Genomic DNA, 16,604 nt, shown 5'->3' on the forward strand with positions numbered 1-16,604 from the left:
TTTGTCCCGTCACCTTGTATATTTGTTCAATGTCCTATATGTAGGGCAGTTTATATATGTGAAAGTCAGGATAGTATCTCAGTGTCCCACTTATAGGACCACTTTATTCTTGATGAAAATAAGGATTTAGAGCTTATAAATGCTTTAACTTAGACCTATTTTAATGTACCCATATCACAATTTCATCAAGATAGCGGCAGGGTTCAAGGTCAGTGGCATTGTCATGAATGATAAGTGCTCCATGGCAGCAGCTTCCATACCCATCAGGTACTAAAGTGGCTTACTTCACTTAACCTTTCCCCCCAGAAGAGCCACATGATGTAGCCAATTCTATATGGGGAAACTGAGGCCTGGAACAGTTGAGCTCAAGGACAAGGCTGATGTTTAAACCCAGATCTTCCAGATTCTAAACCTCTGCTTTTACTCCATTCTGTTCTGCCTCCCAGACTTAATTCTTGTAAGGCACACATTAATGTGAAGGTGCCTCAACTAAGGAGGCCATGACCACAGATGGAGGAGTGTGGATATCATGAAAAGGGGATAAAACACCCAAGGGTAGGTTTTGTGTTTACATAACCTGCCTGTTTACCTGAGGTGGTTTTTGTATATGTGAGTTTAATAGGTTTTTCACAAAATGTGGGTCAGGAGTAAACAAACCGTTTGGACCAGTACTTCCCAATCTTGATGACCCAAGTACTTCTAATAGCAGAGAGGAATACCCTTGTCCCCCTATAGTTAGGGGGCGTGACCCAAAGGCCCTTGGCATGTGCACAAAGTCTGTCTCCCCATTCTGGCTCTTCAGCATCTATGCCATTGAAGATCTACTCCATAATATCTTTTAAAAATTTTTTGATCCAAATCTTCTATTAGAGTTGTTGTAGGAACAAAGACTTTTATTCTGTGCCTTTGTATACCCTAGAGCATTGCAGGCCATCCCCAGGGAGTATCTGCTGCAGCTTTATAGAAGCAGGAATCTGGGCAGATGGGCCTCAGATTTCCTAGTTGCTATTAATGTTTTTCAGTACCTGACCTATGAAGTGTAGTATCTATGTATTACTATTTTCGTTTCCTAATTTTCCCAGTTTTCAGATATCATTTCTTATGCGACTAAGAAATTTAAGGGCATGAAAATAACTGGTTTAGTGTTTGATACTGATTTAGAATTGTTAAGTTTCCAAGATGAAAGGTTGGTCAGTGGGTATTTGACCAAGTTTTGGTCAAATAGCAGCAAGAAGTTCTAGCATGCTATTGTAGACGAGGGTGAGTGTATATAACAGTTGTGTACCATATATTTCAAAAAGCCAGAAGAAAGGAGTTTGAATGTTTTCACTACAAAGAAATGATAGGCGATTGGAATGTAGCTTAGAAGTAGACCACTTTTCTGGCAAGCACGAGGCCCTGGGTTCCATCCTCAGCACCACAAGAACATTTTCTTTTACTGTTTGACCCTATTTAAACATTACACAGTAGTATGTGCATTGGAACCTTACATGGGTAGCCTATTAATATGTCTAGGTTCTGTTTTATATGTAAGTTCAAAAAATTTCAAATGGATTATTAAGTTTCAGCTTTATGCAAATGAATTGGAGTGTGTACCTGTAAACATTGTCTTATTCCATTTTAGATTTGATTTCCAGTTCATTTTACATCTAACATCTTGAATCCAGTTCTGCTTCTGACAATTCACTGATTTTTCTTGACCTCCTAGACTCCACCACAAACAGGAATCCAGACTCAGCCTCAGACAGCAACTGCTGCACAAATACCAGCTGCGGCCCTGCCCTCAGGCCTGGCCCCAACTGTACCTCAGAAACAGGAGGCTTTCCCGCAGCACGTGCTCAGCCAGCCCCAGCAAGTCAGAAAGGTTGGTGGCTGATCCCAAAGGTCATCTCCTCATCTTCCCCACCTGCTCCTTGGGAAGCCCCACTGCTCTTTCTTATGGTCTTTCTGCCACAGAACATGCCCCGAGTCAGATGTTGTTTGGAATTGAGAGAGTTCTTTAGTACTAATAGCTTAACAATTAAATCCTTTTCCCAAGTAAAAGGTTCAAAAGTATATTTTTTAATCCTTATACACTAGATTTAAAGAAATTTATTTTAAAACTCAGTAAAGTTAAATGTGCTATTCCCTGGGGAAAGATATGTGAAGATTGAAAGGATACTCTGACTTCTCTCTCAAGTAAGATCTTTATGCTGTAGGTATTCAGAAACCAGAGGCTTTTACCATCACAGCCCCCACTGCTGGGTGCTTGGCTTCCTGCACAGTTTACTCACTTCCTCATCTTCATATGAGGGTATATGGCCTAGGACTCATCCTGAATACAAGTTCCTTCCCCAGACTCCGATCTTCATCATCCCTCAGTGGGCTGGGAAGGTAGCTTAGAGGTGGAGCACTTGGCTACCCTGTGCCAGGCTGGTGGAGTGGGCAGGGTGTGCACTAAGTAAACAACATTCCCTCTTGTCCAGTAGGTGGAGCTGTGTACACATCTTCTTGCCAGAAAAATCCAAAGGCCCCCAAAACAGGTACCACTATCTTAAACCTTGAGAACCGAGTCCCAGGGTTTAGGCAGTTAGGTCTACTATCAGTACGCCTTGAGGTAGTCCGAACTGCTGGACCCAAGACAATATGAAGGACAAAGATCAACGACCATTTTTAGCAGTAACAGTCATACTGACATGCTGTGGCTCAGGTCCCCTCGGAGACACAGCATTAACTGTCCACAGTTGTATGTTACTGAGCTTCAGAAAAGCTCACAATACCATTGTCGTATTGTTGTTATGAGCTCAGTAAGTGTTCACATGTTCAGACAGTTTTCTTTGGGTTAGGGAAGAAAGAGGAAAATAAAAATACAGAATGACAAGTTGATTCACTAAGTCTTAAAATACTAGAATTAGGAATCATCATTTCCAGCTTACAGGAAATCATGTTTTACCAAATGTAAGGAAATTCAGCTTTTTCCAGTAGGAGCATATTTATAGAGCTCTTCACTCAGAGGTTATATATGTGTATCCATCCAAAAAGTATAACTTTTGTGCTTAAGAAAACACTCATGTGCTGGGCATGGTAGTACACACCTGTAATCTCAGCAGCTTGGGAGTCTTCAAGTTCAAAGCCAGCCTCAGCGATTTAGTGAGGGCCTAAGCAACTTAGCAAGACCCTGTCTCTAAATTTTTTATAATTTTATATATATATATATATATGTATATATACACACATACATTTTTATATATATATAAAACACACACATGTATAAAATGGCTGAGGCTCAGTACCTCTGGGTTCAATTCCAAGTTTAAAAGAAAAAAAAAAAACAGAAAAATACTCATGCACCAGGTGCAGTGGTATATGCCTGTGATCCCAGCAGCCTAGGGGGCTGAAGCAGGAAGATTGTGAGTTCAAAGTCAACCTCGGCAACTCAGTGAGACCCTGTCTCTAAATATAATAAAAAAGAGGGAAGAGGGGTGCTGGGGATGTGACTTAGTGGTAAAGCACCCCTGGGTTCAATCCTTGGTATCCAAATAAATAAATAAAATACTCATTATTTGATAAAAATGGAGGTTTTTCCTCTTTCAGAATACTAAGTGTATTAAATATTTTTATGCATAAACCAAGTTGTATGAAATACATTACTCTATCAGCAACATCCCCATGTATTTGTAAAAATATATAAATTTGTAAAAATCCTCAAAACGCCTGACTCTTTATATAACTAAACAAAATGTTCCTGTAATCCCAGCAATTTCCTTCCACAGGAGGAAATTCTCACCTCTGACTAACAGAGCAGAAACAGCTTCTCAGAAGGGGGCAGATTTTAAAGGCAAGAGAGCCAGTGGGTGTGGTAGGGGCTGCATTAGTGTGTGCTTGGAGCAATGAGGAGGCTCCGCAGCCTCCCAGCTAGAGTAAGGACCTGGGGCAGGACGACAGGACAGAGGCCCAAGCCCAGAGGCATCACTAGATAGCAAGTGCTGAGCGGGGACGAGAGTGACCCGATACTACTCTTACCTATGTGTAAGAAGGAAAATAGAACTGAAGCAGAGTCAAGAATTATTGCCGCTCAGAGGCTGGGCCAGTGAGAATACAGAGAGGAATTCATACTACTTTTGAGGTGTCCAGGAAGGTGATGTGGAGGAGGCCTTGGTGCTGATGGGTAAAGTTAAGAGACTAGAGAGGCTTGAGGATGATTAGCTCATCCTGACCCTGAAACCTGAGAGGAGATCACCTAGTAAGGTGGTCAGAAATTTAGCTGTCACTTTAGAGGGAAGCCTGGAGAAAACCTCCCACAGGGCTGTCTGCACCAGCAAGTTGCTCAGGAGAAGTGTGTGTGCTCCAAAGGAAGGTCGGGCAGCCCCAGGCCAGGCAGATGCAGCCCACCTCCTGTTTCTATAGATAGCATTTTGTTGGCTCACAGCCACTCCCATTCTTTTCATGGTGTCCTTGCTGCTTTCCTGCTAGGATGGCAGAGGTGAGCACTTCCGAGAAGATACGTGGCCCACACGCCTTAACCTCAGGACTCTTTAGCCCTTTACAGAAGTTTGCTGACCCTGCTCTGAAACATGGCTTTTTTTTTTTTTTTAAATACTTCATTAGGAAAAGCAAAAGAACAAATTGAATGAGAAATAACTTATTCATTACAGGTTTTCACAAACTCGGCACCAAATACAGTTCTTCCATATCAGAGGCAACCGGCTCCAGGAGTCCAGCAGCCCTTTATCAGTAAGGCCTCCAACTCTGTTCTTCAGGCCAGAAACTCTCCACTTTCATCCCTGCAAAACGGACCCAACGCTCCCAGCAAGGTAACCCTGTAATGACCTCAGCCAACAGGGCTTGCTGACATTGGCAGCACTCCAGTTCCCCATCCTTTAGGCTGGGAATGACCACCTATCAGTGTTGGTGGGGTGATGGCACCTTGTTAAGGAGGAGCCCTGCTGTGGTCACACAAGGTGGCCCACCAGAGACCTCAGCTGCCCAGGTCCTTAAAGAGCTGCTGCTAAAGATCTTTGACAAGAACTGCAGAGCTGAGTCTAGCCAGGGCAGGAGCAAGCTTGCTGCCAAGAGCTAATTCATGCTCCTCCTCTATTTGATACAGCCTAGCTCGCCCCCTCCACCCCAACAGTTTGTCATCCAGCACTCTCTGTTTGGGACCCCAGTCACCAAGGCAAAAGACCCACCCCGCTACGAAGAGGCCATCAAGCAGACACGCAGTGCACAGTCCCTTCCAGAGGTGAGTGTGGACAGTCACAGTTCATGAAACTGGTGTTTCATGAGCTCCCCCCACCCATCCTCAGCAGCCCTATACCAGATCCTTTGTCTGAGACTGATTTGCCTTAGTGAAACAAAAATTATAATCAGGAGCTTCATATTTTAACTGGTATTTAAAATCTCGATCTCATTATGAAGAATCCCAAACATTTCTGTAGGAGAAATTACCTGTAGGTACTGCTTATTCAGAATCCAGGGTTTGTCTAACTTTTCCTTTGATACAGAGGGATCAGTTATGTTAGGGGTTCATGTGCTCGATAGCAGGGCACATATTTTATTCAGCTTCCTCATTTCTAAAGCCACCTTTGTCAGGCCAGCTAAATCCACTTTTCCCTGCATCATCTCTCCTAGTCTCTAGTACCCTCTGCCCCTCAGGGTACACTGTGGATTTGACAGACCTGCAGTTCTCCAGGCTTTGCAATACCTATGCCCACCAACATTGACCTCTGAGCCTTGTTTCATTGAAAAAACAGGAACAGTTGCAGCTGCCCCTGTGTATAAATCATCTGGCCTGTGGCGAAAGCCCAGACCTAGCAGCACTCGTCATCCCTTACCCTAAACACACCTCCGACTCTCCCCACCTCTCCAAAGCTCTTTCAAAGCTTAAAACTTAACTTACTTTCTAGAAAGGACCCCAGCCCCATAGAGCATATAAACCGGTCCCCCTCCACCAGGGGGATGTGTCATCACACCGTAGTTGGCTGAACCTACCTTGTAGCCAAAGTGAGCATCTATAGAAACTGGCAGATGACAGTGTGCAGTTGGGCACCCTCACGGAGGGCACATGGATGCTCAGGCCTGTGGTGGACTGCCTGTCTGAGGAAACAGACAGTTGCCATATGCTTCTAGTATCCACTTAGTGCCAAGAGAAGATGGCCTCTCTAGTTGTAAAAACATTCCCTCAGTTCCAGACTCAACAAGGGACCCATGAGGAAAAACCCAAATTTCAGAAACAGGTTTAAACATTTAGAATAAAAATCGAAACAATTAAGAGTCACCTAGAAGTCAACTAGACTGTCCTCCCCCATGGTCCACTCAAAAGTAGCATGTATTCTTCATAGGGAGCAAAAATGAGTTGGCAAGTGCTCAACTAGTGTTTTTATGAAAATAGAAAGGTAGAACTGATCCTTCCAAACCTGGCTTTCATGTGTAGGCTTATTAGCACTGCCTCCTTGATTTATGTAACAAGAAAGGAGCAGCTTTCTCTTTAACCCAAGACAACTTGTTGGAACCCATGGGGTTTACGTGTCTCTGGGTTCATATTTACAGACCAAGGGAAACGAGTTCTCCGTTTGTGAGTAGGAGTAACACTGTGTCTACAGTCCCTCTTTATGTGCCATTGAGCACCCAAACTCCAGAAATTCAGTGGGGTTTTTTTGTTTCTGAAGTACATTTACTCAGACATCCAGTGCCATGGGTTGCTCAACAAGGCTATCCTGGTTTAGTCTTCCCACAGGTAACAGCTGTAAATCCTGATCATGATACAAAAAGTAGCTACATGAAGGCATTGAAGACGAGTAGAAGCAGTCACGTTCCAGTGAGGGTCCACATTGGGAGAGAAGTCACATGGCAGGGGTTCCCTCCTCTTGCTCTAGGGTCATGCCAAGTGTCAGGGTCACTCTTAGAAAGTGACCTAGACACTCTATGGTCTAGATACCAGAGGACAGGGTTGAGAGCAGCCAAAGGGAAACAGAAAGAGTCCCACCTTGTCTGCCTCTCTAGCTGACCCCTAAGCCACATAGGCATGGTAGACTCAGCAGCTCAGGTGAAGACAAATCTAAACCAAGATGGAACAGCTAGCTACCCCAGGGATGTTTCTCAGTCGAAGTCCAACCACATTAATAGCTTGCTAAACCAAAAGAACCTGCTCATCTTAGAGCAATGAGAACATCCACACCATCCACTTCTAACATGCAACATCAAGGTTGTGAGAACAGCCCGTCTTCAGAAGAGGCAATCAGCTGAGGCTAGACCAACTCAGAGCTGATCTACATGTTGGAGTTTGCAAACAAGGGTTTAAAGGAGCCACCTCCTCAATGATGTGAAACAAAATATATTTATAATGAAGAGACAGGGGATCTAAACATATACAGATACAGAAATGATTTTTTTAAAGGCTAAATGGAAATTCTGGAACTAAAATATCTGAAATGGAAAAAAAATCATAGATGAACTTCACAAAATGGAAATTCTGGCAGTTGGCGGGGGCGGGGGGGGGTCAGTGAACTGGAAGACAGCTCAGTAGAACTTACCCAGTCTACTTACCAAGCCTCAGAGCCCTGTTATGTAACAATATGATGCAGATATAAGACAAGGAGAGAAGAGGAAGAATGAAACAGATGGATATTTGAAGTAATGTCAAAACTTCCAGAAATATAATGAAAGATAAATTTATAGCTTTGAGACACCCAATAAACACCAAGTTGGGTAAATAGAAGACCTAGTCAAATTATCAAGAGCAAAAGTTAAAGAAAAAATAATTGAAAGCATAAAGAAAAAAGCAACACATTACATATAGGGCAAAAAGTTGATTGTCAACTTTTCATAAAAAAATATGGAAAGAAGAGTAAAATAACATTTTTGAAGTTCTAATTCATCAAAGATAGCATTGTCTTGATTTTATAACTTAAATATTTACAACTGATAAATGAGGAAATAAATGGATCTATATAGTTACAGTATTCCCTATTTTTTATGTGTTGTTACAACATTAAGTAGATGTAAAGCTAAGGATATGTATTGTATATCTATAGGAGCAATTTTTTTTTCATATAATGAAATGAAACTTTTTTAAAAAGTTCTAACTTTTTCTAAAGTATTTTTTGAGGACAGGAAGGAAAGAACAGGGAAACAAAAAACCAGACAGGATGACTAGTAAATAATAAAATGGTAAACCCAAATTTAACCACATCAGTAATGACCAGAAACACAGCAGTTAACAATTCAACGAAGATGATCATCTTTAGACACTTAAAACTTTACCTAAATGAAATATAGATACTGTATTAGAGACTTCTTGAAATCCAATTCAGTGATAGAAAATAAGGGAAGTGTGGAAGTCAGCTGGGCTAACATCTTATTCCCTTCTTACTTAGCTCTTAGCCAACCTAGCCAGCTGTGACTCTTGGGGTAAATGGCTGAACTTCTTGGGTGACCTCATTTTCCAAATCATCAAATTACAGATTAGAAGTGGATGTTCTGTGAAGTCCCTCAGTACCCCCACCTTCGTACGCAAGGCTGCTAACACATTTTCTCCTTTGCTGTAGATTTCCAACGCACACAGTCAGCAGATGGACGACCTATTTGATATCCTCATAAAGAGTGGAGGTAGGTCAGAGGTCATGCTGCCCACCGCCCCCCCAGGAAGTAGCTTCTCCACACATCTGTGACAGGTCTCCTCCAGAGCTTTAGGTCATTTACCTAAACAAGGAAAAGTCATTGATTCAGCTCCAAACAGTAATATTACATTAGATTTATCCATAGATATCTGCCTGCTGAAAAAGATTCCTTGCCAAACAAAGTAAAACTGGATTTAAATTCCGTGTTGAAAATTTCAAATTGTATCCCATGAGTATCACTCATTTTCAAGGGATGAGAACGTTCCAGTTCTACTTTAATTCTGTGACAACCATGTTGCCCTGTTTGGGCAAAAGCAATAATACTAAAGAACTTTGTATATATGTAGTCTTAAAAAAAAGTGTCAAGGTTATCTGTGCCTCAGCTTACACGTCTTTAAAAGGAAGAACAAATCAGCATTTAAAGTTCAAGGGCTGGGGGTGTAGCTTAGTGGTGGAGTGCTTGCCCAGCATTCACAAAGCCCCAGGTTTGTATCCCCAGCACCACAGAAAAAGAAAGTTAAATACAAATGCTATTTAGTATTTTAAAGTAACTAAGTTATCCGATGAAAGTAGTTTTATTTGAATTTTGAAATGCCAATCGAAATTTCTCCACTCATAACAGATATTTTTGATATTGAGGTTGATGTTATGGTTAGAATGTTGGGCATAGCAGAGAATTCTTGATTTGCCTACAGATCTGCATGTGCAAATGGTTGGGGGGGGGGGCTAAGAACTACATTGGCCTTGCAAAATAATTTAAGCTCATGGTGTATATAAACTATTGAAATTTTTGAAATAGACATTCCATTCCCTCATTTTTAGGATGAAAAGTTTTTGTTAAATCTGGTAAAGATAATTAGGTCATAAAAATTTAACAATATTTAAGACTTAACTTGGAAATTCAAATGCAAAGTCAATCAACAACTGAGTTATTTTCAAAAAGCAGTTTTTATGAGAAAGTATATAATAGTATTCTATAAGTACAGTATTTCATCTTATCAGTAATAAGAACTAAAATTTAAATAGTTGATTATAAGAATAGTTAAACTGCACTCAGTTTTCAAAACAAAAATGATCCAGAGCACACAGTTGCCAATTCATTAGTGGGAATCAGATTTTAAGTTTTTTTTCCTCTCACCCATTTAAGAATCTGAGCTTTCAATTTTCCCTCGTGTACCTGCATAAAAATAAAACCAGTTATATCCTCATGAAAGTCATTCAAATATACACAGCGAAGTGAACACCCGTGTGTATAATATTAATTAATTCACCCCTTGATCTGGCAAAGAGTAACACAATCAGAATTTATCAGGGCAGGACCGAATCCTCAAGATTATACAAACTCAGAAAACAGAAGAGGGAAATAAGCAGGTGATCCACCTTAAGAAAAAGGTGGAAGGAGCCATCTGTTGTCAAAAATTTAATAAGATGTCCTTGTAGGGCTGGGGTTGTGGCTGAGCGGTAAAGGGCTCACCTAGCACATGTGAGGCACTGGGTTCAGTCCTCAGCACCACATATAAATAAAGGCATTGAATTCACCTATTTTTTTTTTTTTTTTTTTTTTTTAGAAAATGTCATTTATGTTTTCAGAACTTTTTACAAAATGCATATGGCTGAATTGGGGACACAGTCCAACTATAATGATTTTTTTTTCAAAGAAAATATTAGATCTTTCTTAATATTAAGAATATACTTCAGGTCTCTTTGCAAACTCAGGAGAAATATTTCCATTCAATTTGAGGATCTCATGCAGTTATCAGCAGATTCACAGTGTCAGATAAGAAAGGAGCCATACCTTAAAACCTTAATGACTAAGAATAAGGACCCAATAATTAAATAAGCCCTTGATTCCTGTCAAGTAGGATATTATAGCTTGCAATGCTTAGTCTTACTGAGGAAAAACTGAAAACACATCAGAATGTAATAAGCTTTTGTTTTATCTATTTAGCTAAAATGATTCATCATCCTAAAGATTATCAAGGATTAAACCTGACGAATAGCATTTCTCTCATCTCTAAGAGGGGTGAGAATAAGAGTCACAAAATAGCAAAATAACTGCCCTACTAATAGAAATTTTAAAATAGTAGTAAATCTTTACTTCAATTATTTTCCAGAGATTTCCCTCCCTATAAAAGAAGAGCCTTCCCCGATTTCCAAAATGAGGCCAGTGACAGCCAGCATCACCACCATGCCAGTCAACACAGTGGTGTCCCGGCCACCACCCCAAGTCCAAATGGCACCACCTGTGTCCTTAGAACCTATGAGTAGTTTATCCGCCAGCTTAGAGAACCAACTTGAAGCCTTCTTGGATGGAACTTTACCTTCAGGCAGTGAAATGGCTCCACTACAAAGCAGCAGTGAAGACAGGGAACCTTTCTCCCTGATCGAGGATCTCCAGAACGAGCTGCTGAGTCACTCTGGCATGCTGGGCCACGCACACTCACCCATGGAAACCTCCGAGGCCCACTGTGCCGCAGGGGCTCCCTGTCTGTCTCTCGACCTCTCAGACTCCCACCTGGACAGCATGGAGTGGCTGGACATCACCATGCCCAACACATCCTCGGGGCTCACTCCCCTCAGCACCACTGCACCAAGCGTGTTCTCTGCGGACTTTCTAGACCCACAGGACCTCCCACTGCCATGGGACTAACATCATAGGCTGCTTGTCTCAGAATTCATGAGGTTTCAGAATATGAAGAAGATTCTAAGAGGTCAGTTTTTAGAGATTGCAACAATGCAACTATGGATCTATTAAAACATGTAATAGAAAGAGTAGCTAAGAAGGTCAAGGCCTGGAAACCAAGTTTGAAACCTTTCATTGCATTCAGCAGTGAATTCCTACAATATAACATGGCACAGGGCCTTCTGAAACACTAGTCCAAGAAGACTCGCCTGGTTCTCCAGACTGCAGTACAGAAGGAAAAGTACCTTTAGATAAAGACATAAGAAAGGGTAAAACATGCAGGAAAATGACACTAGGATTCTCTGGTAATCAACTACATGTAAACCTCTGTGGTCACTGGGACCCTAAATAAAAGGCAGACAGCTCCACTCACAAACCAAGGCCGCAGTGAGGGAGAGGAGAGGTCTCTGCAGAAGCCACTTCCTAGAGATGGCCTGAGCCAGCCAGGCACAGCGGGGGGTCGGAGAGTGGAGAGTGCTGCCCAGCTTGGTGCGACAGCTTCCAAAGGAAGACTTTTGCTCCACTCAGAAACCTGTGATTTTTTTTTTGTTGTTGTTGTTGTTGTAGTTTATTTTGCAATTTTTGGAATCTTACTTTAGAATTCCAAATTTAAATGGAAGGTATTTCACCACAACCATATGTCTACAAGATATTGTCAGACAATCCACTGTAAAAAGTCCAGGTATATTGATAACACTGAAAATTCTATTAGCAGCCCTCTGGGTTGATTCGATTGGTTTTAATGTGTATATTAGACATTTATATGTACACTCTGACTTTGTGATTTGTATAGCTGACGTTAGAGTAAGGAAATGGGTATCCAGTGGTCATACTTTAAGAACTCAATATTTCTAGAGTACTTGAGCCACATGTATTTTCATATTTAAAGAATTGCTGACTAACTTTCAGGTAACCAGACCCATCTCAATGAACCAAGAAAAGGCTAGCATGAAATGTCTTTCTGAGCTGGTGAATTAGAAGAATGGAAGGTAAGGGGGATGTCTTCTATGAACTAGGACCAGGACCAGGACATTCCCACCTCAAGTCCAAGTTAGACTGTCCATGAGCTCGGCCACCAGACCCCAGCTCTGGCTGTCTTTGTCACCAGTCCCTGGTTATCATCTTACAGGCTTGTAACTGGATGTCCTACCCAAGCTTTCACTATATTATCAAGCCTAAATATCAAAAAACTGGAGGTTTTATTAATGTTTTTCTATATTTAAAAAAAAAACTATCACATTTGTCAAGTAGTTTAAGAAATTTTCTGAAATGCCAACTATCACAAGATTTCCCAAATTATTTTGATCTAGTAGTTTTAGGTATATATAAAATGTAAATAATGGAACAAAAAACTGAAATCTTCCAAACAAGGGTGGAGGGCTTTACTACATAATGACACTGTGCCGTCTCCTCACCCTGTGTAGGCCCAAGGGCCAGGTTGATTCCTGGGTCATTAGATGGTGGATGCTCCACACAGTGACACGCAAGCAGCAGCCTGACCCATTGTTTGGGAAGAATTTGTGAATCATTTCTGGGTTTGTGTTTTGCCTAAAAATATAGTAAAATTTATAGACCAAAAAAGAATTATATGTAAGAAAAGTCCACCTTTCCAACACTAGCTCCCTGGAGCCCTCTGTTAACTGCACTTTCTGGCTTGAAGGTGCTGATGGTGCTGACATGCAAGGCAGAGGCCACTGTGCTCAACGTAGTCAGTGATGAAACTGGCAACCCACCCCAGGGTACGGCAAGTCTATGACCAGCTCCCACCCAGGCAGATGAGGGCTTCCCAGCATAGCTAATGGGACCCAGGTCAGTTCCCGGGTAGGGATGGTCTCCAGAGCCAGGTTATCACTTGGGAAGTGACCTTCCCTATGGAAGGTCTTAGCCCTGGATTTTCTGAGGGCTTCTGTCTGGGGTTCATCAGGTCCACAGTCTCCAAGCACCTTCTTTGTTCAGATTTTAATAGTGTTAATTAGCACCGACTAGCAGTGGGACTGTAGAAGGCAACTGAACACCTTGTGCTCCTAACGCCTGTTGAGTGACTTCCTGGTTCCATAATCCTGAGTTGCATGCATAGATCGTTTTCCAGCCCTCGGGTCCCTTCATCAGTAGGGACCCGAGAACTTGAAACACCACAGAAAGTCTGCTCTCCAGAAACACATCACGAAGCACAAAGAATGCCGGCTTGTTATCAATGTGTAGTCAAAGAGCAGCCTACATGCGCTCGAGCCTTGGTGTGCAGCGTCTCGTCCTCCAGAAGGCAGTGGGCCTGCAGCACCTCCCGCCAGCAGCCATCCCACTCGCACCATTCCACTTGGCCCCCCTTTCCCAGCCCAAGTAGCCAGCAGGCACCTGGGACACAGTGCCACTTTCCAGGGCCTCACCCCCATGTCCAGATAAGGGTGAGCACATGGGCAGTGTGTTGGCGCGCATGTGACACAACCAAAGACCACTCTGCACACCAGGCCTTTGACCTGGCAGAGGTGATGTGCACGTACTAAAGGTGGCTTTCTGCTGTTGGAAGCTAGTTTCATAGCCATTAAAGCACAGGACAAAACATAGGACAAAGTCGAATTCTCGCTATGCATGTGTGTGGTTCATATGTGCTGCTGTTGTACATCATATTGCAAAGTACTCCCCATTGCCAAGGAAACAGGCCTAGAAACATTGTCACCCCCATCTTATTTCCCTGCACAGTCTCAACACAGTAGCATAGACCTTCCCTTCTACTGTAATCAGGTCAACTTCTTGGGGGTGGGGTAGATAAAAAGAACGATGCTGAAGCTCCTAGAAAGGCTCTGGCGGGTGTGGTCATCCTGCACATCTCTTTGTAGCGTCTCCTAGGAGTCGTCTTAGGTCGACGTTGGTAGATCATGTTCCAGCATCTTCCCTGAAATGTGCAAGCTACCTTATAGGATTTGCCACATATCTACACAGATTCAGAATTTGTGGAATTTTTTTGTGAAGTTACTATGTGTTTCATGAATATCTTTGTAATATTAATAGGTCTTATTTAAATTTCCTTTTTGAAAACCATGGGGTTCTGTGACCCATGTAACTGACACTTGCCGGCTTGTGAGTGCTATTCAGGAACAGTGGCAGAGGTGCTGCCCCAGCTGCTGCCTACAGAAGGCAAGGTCACAGAAATAAGGTGGCGTCCCCAGGCCATGCAGTCCAGACACCCAGTGGCGCACAGGAAGACGTTTCCCATTTTGTGGCCAGAGCCAACTTGGGCTTCCCTCACCCCTGCTCCTAGTCATTCCAGGCAGCACAGCCGTCTTCAGAGTCCTTTCAGAATTCCCAGGCTGACCAAGCCACAGCAGCTGATGAAGCAGTTGTCCCCACAGATGATGAGAAGGACTTGAGCTCAGAGGTGGCAGAGCACTATGGCAGGGTTGAAAGTGTCAGAGGAACCCATATGTCAGCATTCATCCTCCCTGCCATTTCTGCAGGCCATGAGGTCCAAGCCCCAGAAGCACCTGGCCAGTCAGGCAGGAGCCTGTGGCACACTGGAGACTTTAAGGACATTTGAAGAGAATAGGTATTCAGTGTCATCAGCAGGAGAACACGAGGTCCTTTAATCAAATTCACCAATAGCTCCCTTTTTCACTATCATTCACTATACACATGAATGTCATACTGGCAACAGAACGCCAAGTGCAATTGACCCACTGCCCCAGAGGATGCAGAATTAGCACAAGATGATCCAAGAACATGAACTGGAAGGTTAGGCTTGTCGAGGAGCACCGCCTACGAAGTTCATAAGTGTGTCTGGAGAGCACCCTCGCTGTACTTCTGCCGGTCTTTTAAGTGACTTTAACCAAAACTGGAAAGTAACAATTAAAATAGTCTTTTTTTCTGGTTCAATCTTTGATCACTTGCTCATTGAACAATCTTTCTGGGCTGCTGTTCTTATTTGTGACATGACCATGTGGCAATAAGCAGGCCCATGTTTCTTCCCCATTCACCCTTTCTTGCAGTATCTGAGAAAATGCATCCTTGCAAAGGTTTCTACCTGAGATTTTTTAAGGCCTGTAAATCAAAAAGCTGCACGTGTTTACAAAAGAGCTTCATCCTCCACACACATACATTGCTCTGTGAACATGATGGGAAGCACTGGAGTTTGGTGACAGTAGGATGGCAGGCAGATCCACGGGTGCTACCTGGACTCCAGCAAAACAGCCATTGGTGATGTCAGCACAGCCACAGGGTAACAGAGCTTCATGCCAACTGCTGAGACTAAGCTTTACCCAGGTGTCTAGAATCCCCAAACAGAACAGTTACCTCTCTGCATTATGCTATAAGAAATCTTGCTAATTTGGTAGGAAGAGGAAGCACTTAGGAAAAGGTTTAGAGTCTACCAAGAGTACTTGACCTCAAGCAACCCATAGTGATGCAAAATGCTTTAAAACGGAACCAAAGGCATTGCCAAGTATTTGCCAAAAGGAGGCACTTTTTATTTAAAATTTGAGACTACGGAGATCTCAAAATATCAGTCCCAAAAAGGTATTATCCATTTAAGGTTGTAATTTTCACAGAGATGTAGATATTCTCTATTTTCATGTAAAATAGTTTAGAGTTGCTTTGTTGGTTTAGGAGTAGTACATATTCAATAGTAACAACAATTTTTTTTCCTTCCCCTGTAGGAATCAGGTTTTTTGCTTGCAATAGAAATGCAGCGTGATAGGTGTTTCTCTTATTTTCATTGTTACGTTATGTCTTAGCATCTCACTTTATGGGAAAAAAAGGAGAAAGATACCAATCTTCAGAGCCCTGCTCATTACAGCACTAGTTTAAAAAATTTTTAAAAAATTATGGCAGTCGGGGGTCCATTTATGTATTGCCTTTCTGTTGTGTTTTTTTTTAAACCATGATGCCTTCATTTGCTGTTTGCACCCCTGAAACCAGTTCCACATCATGTCTGAATGCCATACATTTTGCACATGTACTGTACATAGATGAAGCATACTGTATTTTTATATGTGTGCACATTTATCATCAGATCTTTTGTACATAGTGGCAGTATAGTAGCTGATCGGGAAATGTTTGATATATCTCAGCGATTTTGCATTTTTGTGTCTCAAATAAAAAATTTTTTTTGATGTACTGTGGTTTTTCCTGTGCAGAGCAGAGACCACGCCCTATATGTCAGTGGGGCTGCCGCAGACTGGAGCTGAGGCCGACTGGGGAGAAAATGCCACCTTAGGAACACAGCCCACAATAGCACAGCAAGGGCAGCGTCAGGGTGCTTCACAGATCAGGTCCTAGACCCTGACCTGCAAATCCACGTTGAAAACGCCATGATTTACATCAGTCATGTGCTT

The 16,604-nt window shown here is 42.4% G+C and overlaps 1 protein-coding gene across 8 annotated transcripts in view; it reads left to right on the plus strand.

The window, feature by feature from the left end:
* Window positions 1–12,879, plus strand: part of MRTFB (myocardin related transcription factor B) — a 162,603-nt gene extending 149,724 nt beyond the window's left edge. For 6 of the 8 annotated variants that reach the window (XM_081300353.1, XM_081300356.1, XM_081300355.1 and 3 more), the window contains 5 exons: window positions 1,709–1,864; window positions 4,635–4,793; window positions 5,087–5,221; window positions 8,526–8,586; window positions 10,712–12,879. In XM_081300353.1, the coding sequence (XP_081156479.1) occupies window positions 1,709–1,864; window positions 4,635–4,793; window positions 5,087–5,221; window positions 8,526–8,586; window positions 10,712–11,247 (1,047 nt within the window). In that variant the 3' untranslated portion in view covers window positions 11,248–12,879. The remainder of the gene's footprint in view (window positions 1–1,708; window positions 1,865–4,634; window positions 4,794–5,086; window positions 5,222–8,525; window positions 8,587–10,711) is intronic. The other 2 variants (XR_014022806.1, XM_081300359.1) reach the window with 2 other exon arrangements.
* Window positions 12,880–16,604: the final 3,725 nt, after the last annotated feature.

The sequence above is a fragment of the Spermophilus citellus genome (genome assembly GCF_964194105.1).
Source record: "Spermophilus citellus genome assembly, chromosome: 6".
Classification (NCBI taxonomy): Eukaryota; Metazoa; Chordata; class Mammalia; order Rodentia; family Sciuridae; genus Spermophilus; species Spermophilus citellus.